This window comes from Geotrypetes seraphini, chromosome 1 (assembly GCF_902459505.1).
Source record: "Geotrypetes seraphini chromosome 1, aGeoSer1.1, whole genome shotgun sequence".
Taxonomy (NCBI): Eukaryota; Metazoa; Chordata; class Amphibia; order Gymnophiona; family Dermophiidae; genus Geotrypetes; species Geotrypetes seraphini.
The window spans coordinates 373,456,872-373,479,199 of NC_047084.1; the positions used below are offsets into that span (position 1 = coordinate 373,456,872).

General features: G+C 41.3%; 1 protein-coding gene across 4 annotated transcripts; it reads right to left on the reverse strand.

Moving 5' to 3' along the window:
* Positions 1-5,088: 5,088 nt before the first annotated feature.
* Positions 5,089-19,491, reverse strand: POMK (protein O-mannose kinase). 4 transcript variants are annotated; one of them, XM_033915439.1, is made up of 3 exons: positions 19,126-19,356; positions 14,224-14,510; positions 5,089-6,383 (listed from the first exon to the last, which is right to left on the reverse strand). In XM_033915439.1, exons 2-3 carry the CDS (start codon positions 14,485-14,487, stop codon positions 5,610-5,612), a joined length of 1,038 nt encoding a protein of 345 aa, XP_033771330.1. In that variant the 5' UTR covers positions 14,488-14,510; positions 19,126-19,356; the 3' UTR covers positions 5,089-5,609. The 4 variants fall into 4 exon arrangements, with proteins under 4 accessions (XP_033771330.1, XP_033771340.1, XP_033771359.1 ...); XM_033915449.1 differs by lacking the exon at positions 19,126-19,356 and adding an exon at positions 19,363-19,491 and having other exon boundaries at positions 5,610-6,383; XM_033915468.1 differs by lacking the exon at positions 19,126-19,356 and adding an exon at positions 18,936-18,956 and having other exon boundaries at positions 5,610-6,383.
* Between the last annotated feature and the right edge of the window lie 2,837 nt (positions 19,492-22,328).

The following is a 22,328-nucleotide window of genomic DNA, read 5'->3' on the forward strand; positions in this document are numbered from 1 at the left end:
CCAGCGACTCATGAAATCACCGTTTTGCAAATTTATATCTGCTGTCTATATTTTGCACTATGGCTCCCTTTTACTAAACTGAAATAGCGGTTTTTAGCCTATGAGCATCGAGAGCAGCGCTTGGCATTCAGCACAGCTCCCTGCGCTAAAAACTGCTATCGTGGTTTAGTAAAAAGGGAGGGGGGTATATTTGTCTACTTTTGTATGGTTATTATTGAGGTGACAGTGCACAGAGTCATCTGCCTTGACCTCTTTGATAAAAATCCGGAATATAAATGATAATTAACATTTTCTCTGTGTACAGTGTGCTTTGTGTTTTTTGTAAATTTTATTGTTGGTAGATCATTTTGACTTTGTCATTTTAAAAGTAGCTCGCAAGCCCAAAAAGTGTGGGCACCCCTGTTGTAGACAATACTATTAAACCTTCCACTCAATGTGCGGCGGCGTCAGCCAAAAAAGCAAACAGGATGCTGAGAATTATTAAAAAAGGGATGGTTAACAAGACTAAGAATGTCATAATGCCCCTGTATTGCTCAATGGTGCAACCTCATCTGGAGTATTGCGTTCAATTCTGGTCTCCTTATCTCAAGAAAGATATAGCGGCGCTAGAAAAGGTTAAAAGAAGAGCAACCAAGATGGTAAAGGGGATGGAACTCCTCTCATATGAGGAAAGACTAAAATGGTTAGGGCTCTTCCCCTTGGAAAAGAGACGGCTAAGGGGAGATATAATTGAAGTCTACAAAATCCTGAGTGGAGAAGAACTGGTACAAGTGGATAGATTTTTCACTCCATCAAAAATTACAAAGGCTAAGGGACACTCGATGAAGTTACAGGGAAATACTTTTAAAACCAATAGGAGGAAAAAAAATTTCACTCAGAGAATAGTTAAGCTCTGGAACGTGTTGCCAGAGGATATGGTAAAAGCAGATAATTTAGTTGGTTTTAAGAAAGTTTGGACAATTCCTGGAGGAAAAGTCCATAGTCTGTTTTTGACATGGGGAAAGCCACTGCTTGCCCTGTATTGGTTGAATGGACTATTGCTATACCTTGGGTTTAGGCCAGGTACTAGTGACCTGGATTGGCCACCGTTGAGAACGGGCTACTGAGTTTGATGGACCATGGGGGAGATAGTGAGATGGCTGTAATGACGAGATTGGCTATTATGGGTGAATTGATACAAGTAAAGAAGGAAATTAATATCTTAGGCGTTTGCCTAGATATGTCATTGAATATGGTTCAAAAGTGTCATTCTCAGCTTTGTCTACTATACCAGTGGTTCCCAACCCTGTCCTGGAGGACCACCAGGCCAATCGGGTTTTCAGGATAGCCCTAACGAATATGCAAGGAGAATATGCAAGGAGCCTTTTACTTCCATTATATGCAAATCTTTCTCATGCATATTCATTAGGGCTAGCCTGAAAACCCGACTGGCCTGGTGGTCTTCCAGGACAGGGTTGGGAACCACTGTACTATACTGTATAGATTGAAACCTCTCCTAACAACTTATGATTTTAGAACGGTGATACAATCTCTTTTCTTGACCAGGCTTAGGCTAGACCAGTGGTTTCCAACCCTGTCCTAGAAGACTACCCGCCAGTCAGGTTTTCGGGATAGCCCTAATGAATATGCATGAGAAAGATTTGCATATAATGGAGGTGACAGGCATATAAATCTACCCTATGCATATTCATTAGGGCTATCCAGAAAACCCAAGTGGTTGGTGGTCCTCCAGGACAGGGTTAAGAACCACTGGGCTAGACTATTGTAATTCGCTGTTTCTGGGATTAGCCAAACCAAAGCTGAGAGCTCTACAGGTTATGATGAATTCTGCAGCCAGATTGATTAGTGGGGTAACGAGAGCATCTCATATTACCTCTATATTAAAAAGTCTACACTGGTTACCAATCGAACAGAGAATTAATTTTAAAGCATTATCTCTGGTTCATCAAACTTTGCATCGAACGGTACCATATTGGTTCCAGTGTCTCTTGGAGATGTATAGACCTGGTAAAGCCTTGCGATCAATTAGTAGTATGAAGCTCGTATGTCAATCAGCTATGAATATAAAAATATGTGTCTACAAAAATAAAAATGTTTACGATTGCTGGGATGTCTTTATGGAACAACTTATCTGGTCAAATAAGATTGTGTGGAACATTTCATTTTTTTTTTAACTGCTTAAGACTAAGCTATTTGTTGATGCTTATTTCTAATACGGGATGATAATTATTCCTCTGAAACTGTCTTGCTTTCCCTTGACTACAGCTGATGAGTATTTGCTGAAAGTATTGTTAAGGGTTTTTTTTGTGTGTCAATAGCTATATGTGTGATGATTTTGGATTACTATGTTTTAGTGTATGTGTATTTTTAGGCTTTTATGTATGTTACTTTGGAAATCGTTGAGACTTTTGGTGGTATAAAATTTTTTTAAATAAATTCCATATTCCAGGTGCACAACAAAACAAAATACAACATAAAGAATCCAAATGAGAGTTCATCTGCACCTCAAAAGACATTAACTCTTAAAAAAAGAAGCTATATTTAACTTAGCTCTCAATTTCACTTGTAAAAAAATCTTTATAAACATACCACCACTCCTCCACCTTTTTTTCCTATTCTAGGTAAATGCAAACATTTGTAACAAACAGGACACATCTCTCTAGGAATGAAACCAATAATAAATAAATAAATAAAGGGAGAGAAGTTGGATCCTGGTGGGAGATGTTAGGCCTGGGCGTGGAAGGGAGAGAGAGACGCAGCATCTCTTTTATTTTTCTTCTATCTCATTGTTCAGTATGAAGGAGGGAAGAACAGCAGAAAAAAGCAGGAGCAAAATGTTGGATCATGAGGAGAAAGAGAGATGGACCCATGGGAGGGCAGGAGGGAAGAGAGCTGGGGATGCTAGGGGATGGAGAGAAAGGGAAAGGGAGATATAGCCTGACCAGTGAAGAGAGGGAGGGGGTTCTGAAAGTGGTGAGCCATGTGGATGAGGTCAAAAGGGAGATGACTAGTGAGAGAATAGCGAGTATAGTGGTAGAACTGTGGTAATGGGGAGTAGATAGAAGGAAATAGGAGGCTGAGAGAGGAGTGAGATGGGAAATGGAAGAGCTAGGGACTGAGAGAAGATAGAGAATTGAGAAGTAGCTGAAAATTTAAAAAGAAGAAGGGTGAGAGAGGGCAAGATTTGAGTGGACAGAGGCAAAAAAGAAAAGTTAAGAAAGCTGAAAGGGAAAAATCAATACGTTAGAGACAGGCATAAGGAGGGAATGGAACAGTAGAGAAGAGGAGAAAAAACAGACAGCAGACACTTGAAAGAGAATTTGTAGAAAATAGACAAAAACCAGAAAAAGAGAAACCGGGACCAAGATGATGGAAAACCAAAATGACCAGACAACAAAATGTAGAAAAAATAATTTTATTTTCTATTTTGTGTTTACAATATGTCAGATTTGAAATGTGTATCCTGCCAGAGCTGGTGTTAGACAGCCAGCGTGAACTAGGACCTAAGAGAGGAAAAGTTTTTTTTATTTATTTTGTTAATGTATATTGTGAATAAAACTGCCCTATGAACCTGCCCCAAATCCTCCCCTCCCCTCCCCCTACCAATCCCTGGAAAAATTTGCTTCTATAAAAGTGTCCTTGGTGTTAAAAATGTTGGGGACCACTGATTTATAGAATTTGGGAGATTATACAAGCCCCTTCCCTGGAGAGCTTATAATCTAGGAGAAAGTATTACAGAGCAATGGTTGAGATATAAAGATAACCTCCAACAGGAATAGATTTTAGCTGGATCTGAATATGCTAAAACAGAGCCTCCTAGGGGGGGTCACACATTTTTCTCAGCCATATAAGTACATAGGTCTCTTTAAAGTACCAATTTTTATTGCTTTTTAAAATCTGTGTTGGGAGTTTTCATTTGGCAGCACAATCCAGGACATCTCATATGGCATCTTCAGCATGCTTTGCCCTTGGGAACCCAATGGTTGATCGCAGTTGCCACACAGTCTGCCTGCAAGGCTTAAGGACAGATGAGAAAACCTCTAGGAGAATACATCAACATAATTACAGGTCAACCTAGTGGTAAATGCAATTAATCATTATGGTATGGAGGCATTTCTATAAGTAGGGGGCCTCCTTGTCTCCAGCGGGTGAGAGCTATTCTATAAAAGCATCTGGGTGCCTAGGGTCTGTTACAAAATATTAACTGAATCCAGTATTGATGTGGCTAACATGCTGCCACCTGCAGTTACACCAGTCATACACCTAGAACTATAGCGCCTAAATGTGGCCAGGCTGTACCAGGGGCGTAGCCAGCCCTCCAATTTTTGGATGCCCAGTGGTGAACTGGGGTGGAGCAATACCTTCCTTCTCTCCTCTCCTCCCCCTTGCCCTCGTGCACTTGTTAAACATATATTTGCTGGCAGGGATGCTAAAGCCCCACCAGCCAAAGAAATGCAATATCCAGGAATCTGTTGCATACCTCCAGCCGCCAATGCCAGGACTCCATTTCAGATCTTGCACAAACCGAGCATGCACGAGATGTACCGGTGTCAGCAGCAGGAGACACGCTGCTGACATCCGCATTACAGAAACAGCACAAAGAGGTAGGGAGCAGCTCAGCCACTGCATTTGTTTGGATAGCAGAGCTTCAGCATCCCCAACAGCTGTTTAAGGGAGTGCTGGAAGTTTAGAGGGGGCCTGAGCCCAAAGTGGAGAGGACCAAGGCTCCCCCCCACCCCGCTGGCTATGCCACAGGCTGCTATGTATCCTTTAAGTTGTGTGCCTAAGTGGAAGCCACCTTCCTTACTCCATCCATGTGAATGCCCACTTTGTATTTAGGAGCTTATGCCACTTTTGCACATCCTAAAATTAGAACGCTTAAGTCAATTTATTGCTATTTCGGCACATAGGTGGTTTTCTGTACATTTGTATGCACAAGTGGTGCATAAGTGCCCTGTTATGGAACTAGTCTTTATATGTACTTCCCAAACACAAATTGTTTTATTGTTTATTCATCCTTAATATACACCACATATGAGGGATATATCAAGGCAGCTTACAATACATAAAATAAATTTGGGTCAAAGGTCAGCATTTTAATTTTTTTTTTAATGTCGGCCCTATGTTTTAAATTAAACTGATAATTCAGCACTGCACTCCAGATGCTGAGTAGCACTGAATACGCGAGTAGAACAGAGAGTGCCCTGCGGTAATATTCAAACCATTATCCAGATAAAGTTAGGACAGCAATTTTTCTAACCCAATATTATCTGGATCATTATATGGACTGTGGGTTGACTATCACCGCTCTCCAGCTATCTTCTTTCTCCTCCTGTGCTCTACTACTGTACCACCCAGGCACTATGCAGATGGTATCGAGGTCTTCTGGAAAGATATTCAGTAGCACTGTCTATGTAGCGCCATTGAACGTTCATATGTAGCTCTTACCAATGCAAATATCCCCATAATGGCAGCCATTATCTGAATATTTGTTTCTGAATATACAACAAAGTTTTTATATACAGTTCTCCAAAAGACACATATTTGGCATCACCGGGTAATGCAGAGGTATAATCACTTTGCCATTGTCTTAAGATTACTGAAGAGTTTCACAGCATATCCCTTGCCCCAGGGGCAGCGCTGTCTTTCAGTAATGACATCAGCAAGTGTTTATAAGTATTGAGGACAGTCTGTGCCGAGGGTCTCTCTGCTGGGTTCCTCCTCTTGCATTCCTTATGGATGTCAAACAAATGAAGTCTGATAATGTCACTCCCTTCCCCGTGACCCAGGAGGTAGTCGCACACGTCAGGGATCTTCCAGATGTCTGTCTTTTCATCATAGGGAGGCATGTGGTCATCATCAAATTCCACATCATCCCCATGGGGCCAGAGCTGCTCGGGGGCCACAAACTCTCCCCAAAGCCGTTGGTGGCCACACTTCACCAGCTGGCCCTTCTCCCTGCTCACCAGGGGCAGGGCATCCAGGTCATTGGCCACAATGCGGAAATCCAAGGTCAGCAGGTACTGAGACAGCACCTTATCCAGGTCACTGGAATCACACATCACTAGGGTGCCGAGGGGACTGTTGTGGAGATAACTGACGACGCCTACGTAGTCAATAGCGAGCCTCAACCTATTTGGCCAGGTGTTAAAACTCTGGTATCTGGGCAGGTTAAACTTCTCCTCCAGATCCTTCAGGGAGCCCAGGGGGTGGTATTCAGTAAGAATCGTGAAGTTCTCCATGCAGTAGCCCAACAGCGTGACCACATGCTTGCTTTGTAAAGTCTTCAACATTTCTAGCCCATGCAGGAAATCGTCCTGAAGCACTGGGGAAGTGAGCTGAGAAAGAGCAACCTTGCGTTCCTTCCATTCACCAAGGTAGACCTGTGAAACAGCAGGGAAAAAATACCAGAAGAGTCAGGACGATTGAGAGGAGCTTGCATAAGCAAACACCATAGATAGAACATGGAGTGCCCAATAATTTCAGGCTAATACAGAGGGGCAACAAGACTGGTACAAACATGACTAACTCAGGAGTATTGGTGAACACTCTGCACAGCAATGCAAACTACTCAAGCTTTTAGATTCTGTCACAGACTTGTACTCCTTGGTTTGGAAGTGCTGTCAAGGAGAGCCAACTATTGCTCTTGCCGTACCTGGGAACAAGTAGCCAAAACGTAGTATGGAAGATGCGACAAGAGCAGTATATCCCACCTCTCCACTACAGGGGCACAGTAGGAAACTGTGAGGGGTTGTGCAAGAACTTCATAGATATTTCATAGAAAAAAGGCAGAGAAGAAAACTTAAATCCCCTCCCCTCCAAAAAAAAAAAAAAAAATTTTTGAAATCTTTTTAAAGATGCATTCAACATTTAAATTTTAGACTTACGACCATATGCTTTTAGGTTTTTAATTTTTTACCCTCCCTTTCGTCTTTTCCCTTTTTGTTTATTCTGTCTACCAAAGAATTGTAACTTTTCCCCCCCTATCCCTCTTGACTCATGTTTGTTGTAAACTTGTAAGTCTGATGTTATTTTGTTGGTTTTCACAACTATGTTTTTTAGAAAGTTGTACATCGCTTAGCAAATTGAATAAGCGATTCATCAAATATCAATAAAAACTTGAAACTTGATTTAAGAGGATTCAATCTATATTCTACTAAATGAAAAGCAGACAGTGTAGGAAACTAATGTCTTACTGAAAAGAGAATATAAGGGTTTTCTAGCTCAGAACAGGTTCCTTTAAGAAGCATCAAGATGAAACAGAACCAGTGTCACCACACCAACTCCTCTCTGTCCCTTTAAGTTAAGTGGAGAGTTCCGTAATAGCAACACAGCAGAAAGAGAAGAGAGACTTTTTTTAATGCATAGATGGCATGGCCTCCTGCATAAAGCCCATGTGACAGCACATCTGAGCTTAAATTAATGTTCCCATGAATGTTCACTGGTGGCACTGCTCCTGTAACAGCATATGTAACTGCAGTGAGCTGAGGTTAAGAACATAAAAATAGCCAGACTGGGTTAGATCAAAGGTCTACTTGGCCCTGTATCCTGCTTCCAACACTGGCCAATCCAGGTCACAAATACCTGGCAGAACAAGAGTAGCAAAGAGTCCATGCTGCCGCCCTGGCATCTGCATAAACGCTGCATACTATTCACTAATTTTGGACTTTGCTCACACCTTTTCAGTAGTAGCTTAAGGTGGGTTACCATTTAGGTACAATAGGTTTTCTCTGTCCTTGAGGGGAAAGGGTCACAATCTAATGGCTAGATTTACTAAAAGGTGTAATTTCATTCCTACACGCTAACAGACTAATGTGTGTAATTTACTGTTTTTCCCTGTTAGTAATGATGCACTTTAATTGCATTAACTGTAATCTGCTTTTGTACATGTAACCTTAAATTTCTAACTGTGGCAATAGAGGACTAAGTGACTTGCCCAAGCTCACAAGAATAGGGTTACCCGATTTTCTGGAATGAAAATCTGGACCCTTGCCCCCCCCCCCCCCCCAGGCCCTTCCAGTTCTGTCCCGCCCTGCCACATTCTGCCCAAATCACGCACCATTCCACCCTCAGTCCTGCCCCCTCAACCCGTTTGCTTGTCAGGAGGCCATCTGCGTATTCGCTGGTGCGACATCACCGTGTTGCATCTGCGCATGCACAGATGCCGTCCCAATGTCGCTGCGAGCTGGAAGCTTTTCAAAACCCGGACAAAAAGTCATAGCCTGTTGTTACAAATTCTGGATTAAGTCCCTATGGGGCTACACATGAGTGAGATTGGGGGAAATAGGGGGGGGGGCGGGAGGTTCTATTTTCAGGTTATGTTATGTACTATTGTTTGGGGGGGGGTTACCTTTCATGTGTTTTTGGAAAATGTGATGACTTGGTGTGTGGGTTTTCCTTTCTCTGTGTTAACAGTTCACTGTTGTGGACCAAGATGTTCTTTTGTAATGTGAGTGGTTTTTGTCATCAATAAAAATTGTTTAAACATAAGACCACAAGATATATCTTTGTTTAGATCTTCTCAATTTTAACAGGTTTGGACACATAAAGGAGATGAGACATAAAAAAACCACTCGGAGACCTGCCATTTTAGTCATGAAAGTTTTTGATTTGGAAGTAATTCCAGTTTACGATGATGCCTCTGGACCGTGTCTAGTGCTACAAGGCATACTGCAAGGCCAAGAGATTACTATTGTTAACATATATGGCCCAAATACTTGTCAAGATGCATTTTTTAATTCCATTCAGAACTAGAGGTCTGCACGGGAATGGGGATCGCAGGAATCCCGCGGGTCCCGCGGGAATCACCCCCTAACCCACGGGACTCCCATGGGGACCCCCTCTGGCCTACGGGACTCCCACGGTTACCCCCCTCTAGCCAACGGGACTCCCACGGGGATGGAAGGCTTTGGAAGCAGGGTTCATCCATATAATATAATGGACACGTCAGCCTTAGTAAAAGAGGGGGTTTATAAGTTAATTACCTGAACAGAAAACAAAAAGGGTTCCACCAAAGAGATTCCATAAGGAAAACAGCAGCACAAACACAAAAGAAACTGGAATTGATGATCCTGTCAGAAGTAATTGCTGCTTTTTATGGGGACGGGTGGGGATGGAGGTAATTCCTTGCGGGGATGGGTGGGGACGGAGAGGATCCTGACGGGGACGGGTGGGGACGGAGAGGATCCTGGTGGGGACGGGTGGGATTTCTGTCCCCGTGCAACTCTCTATTCAGAACAATCTCTTGGGGTTTGTGAGGGGATTTGTCTATCTAAGGGGGACTTTAATGTACCACCTGATGTTCAGTTTGATCATTCTAAGGGAGGGCGAGGGACATCTAAACCATATCGCAGGGCATTACTAGCTTTGATACAAATGCTAGGTTTGGTTGACTGCTGGAAGTTTCTACATGGTGCACAAAAAGATTACACACATTTTTCCCATGCACAACATATCCAAGGATAGATGGAATCTGGGCACAAAGAAATTTGTGGGGTACTATAAAGCAGTCAGAAACTGTCAAACAGAATACAATGATCTCTGTTTTGAAGTGTTATGTATTCACAATCTGTGGTTAAAGCAATAACATATGCTCAGAGATGTGTAATCTTGCCAAAGACCGAAGTCCCTATAGCCAGACCCACCACCCGATCATAAGGGGGCCCTTATAAAGTTCAAAGCTTGAGAGCTAAGTACACATTACTTGTTTCAATGAGTTGTTTGAATATTGTGAATTTCACAATCTCCCTCCGTATTCGTGGGGGATGCAGGCAGACCTTAGGCGTGAATATGGAAAAACTGCGAATAACGTTTTAAACGTTATTCGCGGTTTTTAGAAAAAGCCTTCATTTTTATTATTGAAACCGCAAATAACTTTTCTACTGGGCTTGGAGCAGCAAGCAGTGATTTCTGGGCTTGGATTAGGCAGTGCACACTGGGAAGCATGGAAGCAGTGAATTTGTGGGAGAAAGCATGGAAGCAGTGATTTTCAGGGTGAATGGTAAGCGATAAACTTTTTTATCGGTACAGTAAAAGGAAAAAGAACTTTAATGATGATGTAATTTGCAGGGGTGGAGTCAGCATCTGAAAAATCATGAATAAGCAAATCTGCAGATACGGAAACCATGAATACGGAGGGAGAAGTGTATTTGAAATTTTTATTAGTACATTTTTTACATATGATCAGATGGTGGGTCTGGCTATAGGGACTTTGGTCCTTGGCAAGATTACAGCCTGTTATTTCTTTAGATTAACAAATAATGTGGAACACTGAATGTTGCATATAATGTGCATTTAAAACAGAGGAGAAAAGACCTCAAAAAACCCCTGGACTACAATCAAATAGATCGTAACCAATTGGGGTTGGTTTTCATCACAGGTTAAAAACCCCTGTATATAAATTATTTAAATAATATTTTATAATTTTTATGTGAATGAATTTTTTATGATTCTTGTGTAATAATCAATATGAGATAATGATTAATTCTCAAAATCTCTCGAATAATAACATATGAGCATCAGAAAAACCAGCTTGGAAATGTAATACTGTCCAAAAATGTTAAATGCAGCTTAGTAATATCAGGCACTTATCTTAATAACCCGACGGAGGCCCCATCCGTTTCGCTCCAACGGGCTTCTTCGGGGGTATTGATAAGGCTTGATATAGCACTGGACAAAATCAAATTGTGCTCAGAAATTCTAAAAGAGAGACGACAAAAACATTATATCAATATTTAAATGGCAAATCTGAACTTACTTATTTTAAATGACATATTCAAGCTATGACTGTTAAGTTCCAAAACTAATATTGTGTACTAATGTGTAAAAAATATATTGAGTGAAACAATTGTTAATGATATACCACAGTTAAATGTTGATTCATTTTGAACATGTGGTAATGAAAACTATCAAAGTACGGACTTGGAAAAAAGCCAATAATTTATGACTAGATTGCCCTATTGTATATGTGTATTTGGAAAACATGATGATTAAAATAGAGCAGAGAAAGATGTTAAAACCATCCGATTTTAAAATCGTTTGTTGATTTGTTTTTTAATTTGCTAAATATATTCTAACCGACTGAAAGACAAGAAAAGGCAAAAAGTCTTAACTAAGACATATTGCATACAGCCGATAGCGGCAATAAACTTAAACAAATATTATCAAATGCACTTGCCTGCGATTTCGCTACATGATCCTTCTTTCGGAAACTAGTAAAGAAAATGGCGCCAGGATTTAAACAGGACGCTGATAAAATTTGACCAATCGAAATCCTGCTGACGTCATAGTGAATGACGAGTATTCAATCATGTGACCAGCAGGAAAATATAGCAATGAAAAATACTCGAATGAAATTCTCTGTTACTTGAAAAACATCATGAATAGTAATTATATCATGTAATATGAATATAAAGGGCAACATAGTAATAATCTCAAATGAAATACTGTGTTGCCATCGCTGGTGAAAACGAGTGACGAAACAACGAATGTGGTACTGACAAAATCATGGCGAGTTATTGTATGCTATGGAAGGAATAAAATATAAAAACAATTACAACACTGTATTAGAAAAAAATGTTTTAGAAAAAAGCATGCCTTTCAATCAGATTATTTAGTCCATGAGGTTCTAACGTATGTAGACGGGAAATCCAGCATTGTTCTCGTTTCAGCAGTAGCTTCTTGCGATCCCCGCCCCTAGTGGATCTGGGTACATGATCTATAACCCAGCATTTTAAATCTTGAAATTTATGTTGTAATGCAAAACAATGAGCTACCAAAGGTGTCTCAGTTTCATTACATTTAAGGTTGGACCGGTGTTCATTTAATCTAATTTTCAAACTTCTTATCGTTTTGCCAACATGAAGTTTGTTGCATGGGCATGATAAAAGGTAAACAATATGAGTGATGTTACAGTTTATAAAAAAATTTATTTGATAACGTTTATTGTCAAAAGGATTAATGAAATGATCTGATTGTATCATAATGTCACAATTCATGCAATGACCACATTTGAAATGGCCTTGTAATATTGGTTTGATGGATGACAAAGACTTCAATTCTGATGGACATAGTAGTTCTTTAAGGTTCTTACCACGGGAAAAAGAACTACGGAGAGTGGTATCTTTAAAAATGTCCAACGTTTGCATTATTTTCCAAGGTTTCCGAAAAAAGGATCATGTAGCGAAATCGCAGGCAAGTGCATTTGATAATATTTGTTTAAGTTTATTGCCGTTATCGGCTGTATGCAATATGTCTTAGTTAAGACTTTTTGCCTTTTCTTGTCTTTCAGTCGGTTAGAATATATTTAGCAAATTAAAAAACAAATCAACAAACGATTTTAAAATCGGATGGTTTTAACATCTTTCTCTGCTCTATTTTAATCATCATGTTTTCCAAATACACATATACAATAGGGCAATCTAGTCATAAATTATTGGCTTTTTTCCAAGTCCGTACTTTGGTAGTTTTCATTACCACATGTTCAAAATGAATCAACATTTAACTGTGGTATATCATTAACAATTGTTTCACTCAATATATTTTTTACACATTAGTACACAATATTAGTTTTGGAACTTAACAGTCATAGCTTGATTATGTCATTTAAAATAAGTAAGTTCAGATTTGCCATTTAAATATTGATATAATGTTTTTGTCGTCTCTCTTTTAGAATTTCTGAGCACAATTTGATTTTGTCCAGTGCTATAACAAGCCTTATCAATACCCCCGAAGAAGCCCGTTGGAGCGAAACGGATGGGGCCTCCGTCGGGTTATTAAGCTGATATTACTAAGCTGCATTTAACATTTTTGGACAGTATTACATTTCCAAGCTGGTTTTTCTGATGCTCATATGTTATTATTTGAGAGATTTTGAGAATTAATCATTATCTCATATTGATTATTACACAAGAATCATAAAAAATTCATTCACATAAAAATTATAAAATATTATCTAAATAATTTATATACAGGGGTTTTTAACCTGTGATGAAAACCAACCCCAATTGGTTACGATCTATTGTAGTCCAGGGGTTTTTTGAGGTCTTTTCTCCTCTGTTTTAAATGCACATTATATGCAACATTCAGTGTTCCACATTATTTGTTAATCTTAGGATTCATTTCTTGGACACTTGATTACGTTTCCACTTTTTTCTTCAGTTGATACTATGTTATTTCTTTAGCCACAGATTATGTGAGTACATAATACTTCAAAACAGAGATCATTGTATTCTGTTTGACATATTCACCCTTTTGATCTCTACATTCAAAACAATTGTTTATTATCCCTAATATTATTTTTGGTTAGAAATAGAAACTATACAGATTATCAGATCATGCCTCTGTTTGAATAGCTTGTGAGAGGGGGAAAAGGAAGAAGGGGTGCTCATTTTTATAGGTTGAATGAGACTTTATTGGGAGACCCCCAAGTAGAAGAGGAAGTGAAGTCTACAATATTTTTTTTCAGAACAATGATAATGATGACAGGGTCCTGTGGGATGCTTTAAAGGCAGTCGTTTGAGGTGTTTTAATAAAATGGGATGCACGGAAAAAGAGGCACAAGGTGTAAAAATCTTTAGCACTGTGGGAACAATTGCTTGTCCTTGAGGGTCTTCATAAGAGGAACCAGGACCTCCATATTTATAATCAGCTTCAGCAGGTGAGGTCAGAACGTCACTTGCTTTAGATGGAGAAGCTTGATTTTATGAGGACTAAACTTAGACAAACTCTATATGAATATAGTAATAAATCTAGTTCCATGTTGGCTAGATATATTTTTAAAAAACAGGTGAAAGCTACCATTACCAAAATTAGAGACTCGGAGGGAGTCTTAAAAATATACTGATGCAGATATTTGAAAATCTTTCTTCAAATATTACTTAAGCGTTTTATGGTAACACAGATCAATTGGGAACTGGGGAGATGGTTCAGTTTGTGCAAGCTTTGAACATCCCAAGCTTGCCCTAGAGAGACTGGGATGCACTTAATGAACCAGTCTCATTTATAAAGGCAGAGGTAGTCATCAAGGATTTAAAAGTGTGAAAATCTCCAGGGCTTAATGGGTACACCAATAAATTTTATAAACAATTTAAAGAGCTTACAAATGGGATTTTTTTCTCAGAGTACAGTTTCTGATCTCTTATTCCAAACCAATAAAAAAACATATGGCAGCATCCTGGGTGAACTTTCCACTTGAATTGCTGCCAAACAAGAACAATTTCTAACCTTTTTCACAGCCCCTTCACCAACAAGTTTCAGTCTCCTGACTTCTTTACGCATTTCCTCACAGGACAGCCAAGGCAAGCAGGTCTCCATTGATCCCATCTTGAAGAAACCGACAGGGCAGAGGTCAGGATCACTACTGGAGCGCCAGGGAAAGAGGTCCAAGTAGAAATAGAGGAGGAGATTAATCAGCACAATGGCCATGAGGAACAGGGGAATCCCCCTGCGCACCTGCAACCGTTTATTATGGAAGGATTTCTTTTCCATCCTGCTGCACCCTCTGTGACATCCTGCAACATAAAAAAAAGTCATTGTATTTCTGACTAGAAACAGTGGAAGAAAAGACCCAATGAGGCCTATGTTATAAAGAACTCTGACAAGACAGATTGGTTTGGGAGACAAATGGATAGGGAATGTTTGACTCTAACAAACAATTCTAGGAATAGAGGATGTTCCGTGAAACTAGCAAGCAGCAAAATTAAACCAAATGTATTCAAGTATTTTTTAGTCAACAAAATGGAATTTGTTGCCAGAGAATGTGATGTCAATAGTATATCAAGTATCTATAATAATAATCCTCTAAGTGCGCATGCGCACTTAGGAGGATGTGGGGACCTGACATGTGCTGTGTCCGTCCATGGCCGTATTCGGCGGCCTGAGGCGCATACGCCAGTTTGGCGCATCAGGTGACACAGAGCGGCGCTGGCTGGCGGGAGGAGGGCTCATGGTCCTGCCACCGCTCCTGTTCAAAGCGGCCTGCACGTCGCCGACTCCCCCCTCCCACTGCCGCTCCTGTTCAAAGCAGCCTGCTGAGGTTCATGGCTGGCTGTAGCGAACCTTGCAGGCCGCTCTCCACATGGTAGCACGTTCCCTCTGACGCCATCGCGTCAGAGGGAACGTGCTACCATGTGGAGAGCGGCCTGCAATGTTCGCTACAGCTGGCCGCGAACCTCAGTAGGCCACTTTGAACAGGAGCGGCAGCGGCGGCAGGAACCATGGATGGAGGGAGGGGAAGAACGAGAGGGGAAGAGGAAAAAGAAGGGCCATGGAGCAGGCAGGAAAGGGGGCTGTTTTGGTGGGAGGGTTGTGCTGAGTACAGACAGCAATCATGTGGGGCAGGGGAACAAAAAGGGGCCACAGAGCAGGTAGGCATTGCAGAACAGGGGGAGAGGGAAAGGGGGCTGCTTTGGGGGGAGGGGTGTACTGGGGGCAGACAGCAATCAGGTGGGGGAGGAACAGAAGGGGGTCACGGAGCAGGTAGGCATTGCAGAACAGGGGGAGAGGGAAAGGGAGCTGCTTTGGCAAGCAGGGGGGCCAGGGGGACAGACAGACAGAAAGAAAGACGGACAGACAGGGGACCAGGGCGAGACACACAGACACAAAGAATGACAGACAGACAGCGTCCAAGGAGAGAGAGACAAATAAAAAAAAACACAGACATACAGATATCTACTCTGGGCGGTGGGAGGAAGGAAGTGCGGAGCGCTGCTGTCAGTGGCTGCCGGGAGGAGGGCTTCGAGCCGCAGAAGACTGTCTCCAAAGCCCCTGAGGAGAGTCAGGCCAACCTCTCCTTCCTCACCGATGCCGAAGAAGCTGCAGCTGGGGCAGTCGGGGCCTCCCCCGCCGTGCCCAATACACCCAGGCCCCGCTCCCTCTCGCGCTCTGAGCACTCACGATTGGCTGAAAGGTGTCATGCTGTTGCTGCAGGTATAGAGGGCTGCTTTTGTTGGAGAGGTGTGCTGGGGGCAGCAGCTTTGCTAGGGGGGGAGGGGGGAGACAGAAGGGGGCCATGGAAAGACAGTCAGGGAGAGGGAATGGGGGCTACTTTGGAGGGAGGGGTGTGCTGGGGGGCAGACAGCTTTGATCTGGGGGAAAACAGAAGGGGGCCATGGAGAGACAGTCAGGGAGAGGGAAAGGGAGCTGCTTTGGAGGGAGGGGTGTGCTGGGGGGCAGACAGCTTTGCTCTGGGGGGGGGGGGCGGGAGAATGACACAAGGACACAGACACGAAGAATGACACACAGGGGGCCAGAGAGACAGACAGAAAGGAAGACAGACAGCATCCAAGGAGAGATAGCCAGCGTCCAAGGAGAGAGAAACAAATAAACATAGATAGACAGACAGCAGCCAAGGGGAGAGAGAGAAAGAAAGAAAGACAGACACACACATCTATTCTAGCACCCATTAATGTAACAGGCGTAAAGGCTAGTGAATGAATAAATACAGTATATGAATGAACAAAGCATAAGCAAGGTCTGCATACATTTCTGGAGGCAAGATCCATATAAAAATTAGCCAGAAAGACCTGGATGTCACCATTTCATAAATCTGGGAGTAAGTAATAAGGAATGGATGTCCCTATTGGAAAGCGAAGGGTTCTGCCAAGCAGTCTGGACAGGCCACTATCAAGAGACTAGATGCTAGGCCTCTCGGCATGATACTTCGTACATTCTTACAGATTCTTTGCAGATTTCAACTCCCTTCACTTGGCCAACAAAAGAAGGATGAGGACAACTTTTCCAGACTATACAGATCTAATCTTTAATGTGATCCTTTATATACTGTATATATCTCTCAAAATATCTAGTACTCACAGATCTCATTCACATCTCTGCAGAATCCAAAACCTTTCTGGCAAGTATTTATTTATTAGTTTAATCACATCCGTTCTACGCAGCTGGGAAGCCCAGAAATTTCTTTATGATGGTCTGTAGGCTCTCTGCCACATAATGCATTATCAGCTGTACCGCATTCTGTATTGGGGTTCTTACCTCCTTTTAGAAGGCATTAACAGAGAAAATACACAGATTTCCTCTTATCCTTCATTTCTCTTTTTTGAAGAGAGTTATATTTTTGGCCTAAATTAGGTGTCTTAATTTGTCCTTTGTTTTCAACCAAACACAGGTAATTTAGGAGCCCAAAACTTATGGGATCGATATTCAAATTATTTATCCAATCAGAAGAGGCTCCTGCCAAGTTAAGTTGCTCTGGCTGGTCCAATTGCTAATATTCAGTGGCACTTAAATGCTGAATATTAGCACATAACTGCCATGGCATTATCTGGGTGGACTCAGGTGATTTCCAGGCACTGTAGAAATTAAATGCCAGTGCCCAGATAGTTAACTAGGCATGCTGGGCTGCATAAATTGCTTTTCTAACTATAGGGTCCTATTCTAAGCTGCAGGAAAATGGCCTGTGTGCCCTGATGCAGATATTTCCTGCATATAAAGGCCATTTTTAGCATAGTTACTGGATGTCTTGCCATCATCTAAAATTAAACATGGCCAAGTCTGAACTCCTTATCTTTTCTCCTAAACCCGCCTCTCCACTTCCTCCGTTCTCTATTTCAGTTGATAGCACTCTCATCCTCCCTGTCTTGTCTCTCAACCTCAGGGTCATCTTTGATTCAACTCTTGAGTGTGTGGCGCGGTGGTTGAAGCTACAGCCTCAGCACCCTGGGGTTGTGGGTTCAAACCCCACGCTGCTCCTTGTGACCCTGGGCAAGTCACTTAATCCTCCAGAGCCCCAGGTATGTTAGAGAGATTGTGAGCCCGCCGGGACAGATAGGGAAAATGCTTGAGTACCTGATTGTAAAACCGCTTAGAAAACCTTGATAGGCGGTATATAAAATCCTAATAAACTTTAAAAAAAAACAACTTAAAACTTCCCTTCTCGTTGCATATCCTATCCTACACTCTGTCCCAGGAACTCCATTCCTCAGGTTAGTCTCTTGTTGTCTCTATTGCCAACTTCTGACCCTGTCCCTTTTATCCAGCTGTGCTGTTTGCCTGTAACAATCTGACTGACTCGGTACTTTGGGCTCCATCTCTGGCAGTATTTAAATCTAGGCTGAAAGCCCACTTTTTTGAAGTTGTATTGGTCCTAATCCTATCAACTGTAAAGTACCCATATCTGTTTATTATTTCCTCTATAGTCCCCTACCCTACCCACCTCTCAGTCCCCTTATTATTTCTTACTTAAACAGCATGTATAGATTCACCCTTTTTGTCCTATATGTCTGTCATAATTAAATTGTAAGCTCTTTCGAGTGGGGACCATCTCTTGCATGTTCAATGCTGCATGCGGCTGGTAGCACTATAGAAATAATAAATAGTAGTAATATAGCTGTAAAATGTCCACTTTTTTATTTTTTTATATTAATAGCCATTCACTAATGTTGGCATTAGTGTGGTTATAAAAAAAATTTAATGTATCATAAAAGTCAAATCTCCACTCCTATGAAGAAGTCTATACTCAAACACTCGCGCTCCACTTTTATAGTTTATCTATACTTGGCGCTTGATATTCGTTCAGGAAAAGGCCTCAGAAATAAAGAGTACGGTACTACGCTTATAATTTCAGTGATAATCATTACCAGCGAAGGTGTATTCCAAACACGTACTCTACTGCAATCACTGGCCAAAAATCTGTTCTTTTATTTCATTATCTATGTTATGTTTCTGCTAATTTAAACTATTTTTAAATCATTTTTGTTATAACTTATATCTCTTATTTTGCACATTAACTGATTGAGTGCAGACCGCTTCAGAATTTGAAAAACCTCACAGAAAATTACTTATCTTTAGTGTTTTCATTATTGTGTTTCCATTTCTGAGCTTCTTCAATTCTGTGCTATTTCGTACTCGGGAGGCCTATAAATTTTGTAATTAAGTACTAGAACAAAAATCTTACGCTAAATTAAAATATCACCTCTTACAGCAGTTTAGTAAAAGAACCCCTTAAATAACTCTGACAGCAGTTGCTCTTTGCTCTCCCCTCCACGCATTATGAAAAGTCCTCCCAGGTGTGATCCCCACTATACAGGTCCTCTGACCCCCCCCCCCCCTCTCACCAGGTCATTCTTCAAACCTCTCTCTTTTTCAGACTCCCCCACAATTTTCTCTCACCTAAGGTTACCAAACGCCCCCGATTTTCACTGATTTTCGGGGATCACCCAATCGCCTCCAGTCCCCGCTTTTTAGAAACACAAGTGCAGCAATGTTTTGTTTCGGAGTTTGTTTGGGTTTTTTTTTGTCCTGCAGTTGTTCTATTAGATCGCCTCCGAGCTTAATCTTCTTGCCACACTCCGCGATTATCCCATTCCTCTTTCCTCCTCCTCTATCCCATACATCGCTGCTTCTCACCCTGGCTTTTAAAAAAACTTCTTCCTGTCAGTGGTGTTGCTCTTAAAAGTGTCCCGTGCCCCGGTTAGCGCGGACCTCACTTTCTTGCTCCTGGTTGCAGTGCGATTGGTTATGCGGTGGCACCAGCTCTCCCCCAGCAGCCTCAAGCCTCAGATTTTGCAAGGAGGGAAGATAATAGTTCTGTTTCTGGTTCTCGGTGGCAGTACAGGGGGGGGGGGGGGGGGGGGGAGAGAAAGGCTGCCGAGGTTTGCTTTAACTCCTCTTTCTCGTGGAGTGATGAGCATGTCAGCACTGTTCAACTATGCTGAGAGAATTACAATAAGAAAAGGGTAGGAGGGAACCAGTTTATGACATCAAATAAAGCTGTCTAATCCTCTCAAGTTTGGGAAAGGAGGTGAAATGGTCATAATATAAGACACTGCTAGAGCCACAAATCCATATAACATTCATTAAATTGAATTAATGTATAAATAATTAAAATTCTTAAAAACATTTAATTTTAAAATGAGTTTTTAAAAATAGTTTAGTAAATTAATGAAAATGTTAAAAATATGTAGATTGCAATAAGGTGATACAGCAGTAGGTGGTTCCTCGGAGCCTTTATTAATTGCAAGAGTTAGAGAAAGTAGGATATCTTTTATAAGAAGTAGACATATTTATAATGATACTTGTCTTATGCTTTATTGTTTAGTGCTGACAATATTAATTGCATTGTTCCTGAAGAGGCTCTATTGCTTGTAGAGAGAGCGAAACGGAGATCTTCCATTGTTTCCAGATGGCCTTTGCAGGAGCTGTGATTGTTTGGCAAAGGTCTGGACAACTTCATGAATTCTAGACTGGACCATGTAGAAAGATTTATGGTGCACTAATCAGTTACATAAACAAATACGTGTCTGTTAGTTTTCTAGGGAAGACCATAATATCTCATCCAGGTTCAGCTATCTTTGCCTACTTACACAACACCAGACCCAAGCTAATGAGAAATACTTTTATTATGAAAATAGAAAAATATAATTCATAAGCCAGCAGCAATTATTGTTCACAAAATATCCGATTACATATATGAAACTCGGTACACAATTATTACAACACACTTGCTAGATAAATAAGTAAAACTAATTCTTACACTCTATAATTCCTTATAATAATAATTCCTGATTAGCAGCAAACTATTACAGATTATCACCAAGGTGCTTCACTTCTCCTTATCCCGAACCACAATAGGATTCATTTATCTAATCCCAGCTGATAAGATAATAGAATTCCGTATTCTCACCATCCAATTAGGCCTTGGCACAAAATCAGGTGAAAGGGAAGATGTCCTCTACTCAGCACTGAAGATAAGAATTCTTTTGGAACCGGAATAAGAGTTTGTCAGCCACTAGAGAAGCAGTAACTTAGGTTGGCAGCAAAGGTTTCCTTTATGTGATGGAATCCAGATCCGTTTAAAAGGTCCGGTTATTTCTCTCAGGCACAGAGTCACAAGAGGTAACTTTTCAGGTCTTAATTATTATAAGATGTGCAGAGAATCCAATGTTAAGATTTAAGCTCCCTCACATCCCAACACAGAATAATTATAATTAGCACGTTTCACTTGGATCTCGTCAGATGACCTCTCCAGACCAATCCAGAAACAGAACTTAGATGAATAGCCTTTCTGTATAGAGTCTCGTACAGGCTGTGAGACAGAGGTGCCTTCGTTAGATAAGAAGTATAAGAGCAATTCCTCCCCCATGATTCACATAGGCTAAGCACGGAGGCACAGCTGGATGTCCTTGACTAGAATACAATTCTGGTACATACCCAGAATGCATCAGGCAGAAATAGCAAAGATGTGTTTTTCTTTCTCTTCTTGCTAGGTTTAGACTGGAATGATTTCTTGCAAACAATGGTTCAGGCTTGATGATGTCAGAGAGGCCTAACCTGTAGGTGCAAATAAGGAAACACCCCTACAACCATTGCCCTACAACTTGGCTTGATAGCAGACTCAGCCCTCCTGAGGTTCTGGTCGCTCTGATCACGTGGCACTCAGCGCTTCCAACCATGTGCAAGTGACACATCGCAGGTGTTTTCTCAGGGCTACCACAAATGGTATAATGGTTATAGACATTCCTAGCCTCCTGACTCCAGTGCTGCGCCTTTTGATGCATAGGCATAATGGTGCCAGGTCGAGGGATGCCCTGCTGCGAATTGTAGGCTCAGGCAGATACTCCATATACTTTCTCTTGCCAAAGAATGGCTCTGAAGAGTGGAGGCTTATTCTGGATCTTCAGTATGTGAGTGGAGTTCTCAAGATTCCACGATTCTTAATGGAGATCATGCATTTGGTCATTGCAGCAGTGACTCTAGGACAGTGATGGCTAACCTTTTTGAGCCCGAGTGCCCAAACTGCCGCACAAAACCAAAGAATTTTCTCAAAGTGCCAGCACGTCAATTAAACCTTAATAACAAGATTTTAGTATCTAAAAACTCTTTATAAAGTTGCCTGAACTATGTAACATCATTTTTAAAGGTTGGAATCTTTGTATTATCAGAGAATCAATTTGATTCACAATCCTTTGGTTTTCATTTCAATTTATTGGCAATTTATAATGTTTTAATGATTTCATTCATGGGCCGAATACACACATACTTTTCTCTGTCGCCGCACTCTTTGACCAAAAGATTTGTAAGCCTGGAACCACATCAAGGTAGACTCTTTCAGCAGCTCCCCTCCCTCCCCCTTACCTTTGTGGCCAAGTCAAAATGATCTACCAACAATAAAATTTTAAAAACACAAAGCACGTTGTACGCAGAGAAAATGTTAATTATCATTTATATTCCGCGGGTTTTCAAAGAGGTCAAGGCAGATGACTTTATGCAATGTCACCTCAGTAACAACTATACAAAAATAGACAAATATTCCCCCTCCCTTTTTACTAAACCGCGATAGCGGTTTTTAGTGCAGGGACCTGCGCTGAATGCCC

Bases quoted from the DNA above. Each gene is read 5' to 3' on its own strand.
- POMK (XM_033915439.1), bottom strand. From the start codon at position 14,487: ATGGAAAAGAAATCCTTCCATAATAAACGGTTGCAGGTGCGCAGGGGG. The intron at 6,384-14,223 runs GTTAGAAATTGT...GCTGTTTCACAG, and splicing joins GTGAAGGGGCTGTGAAAAAG to GTCTACCTTGGTGAATGGAA.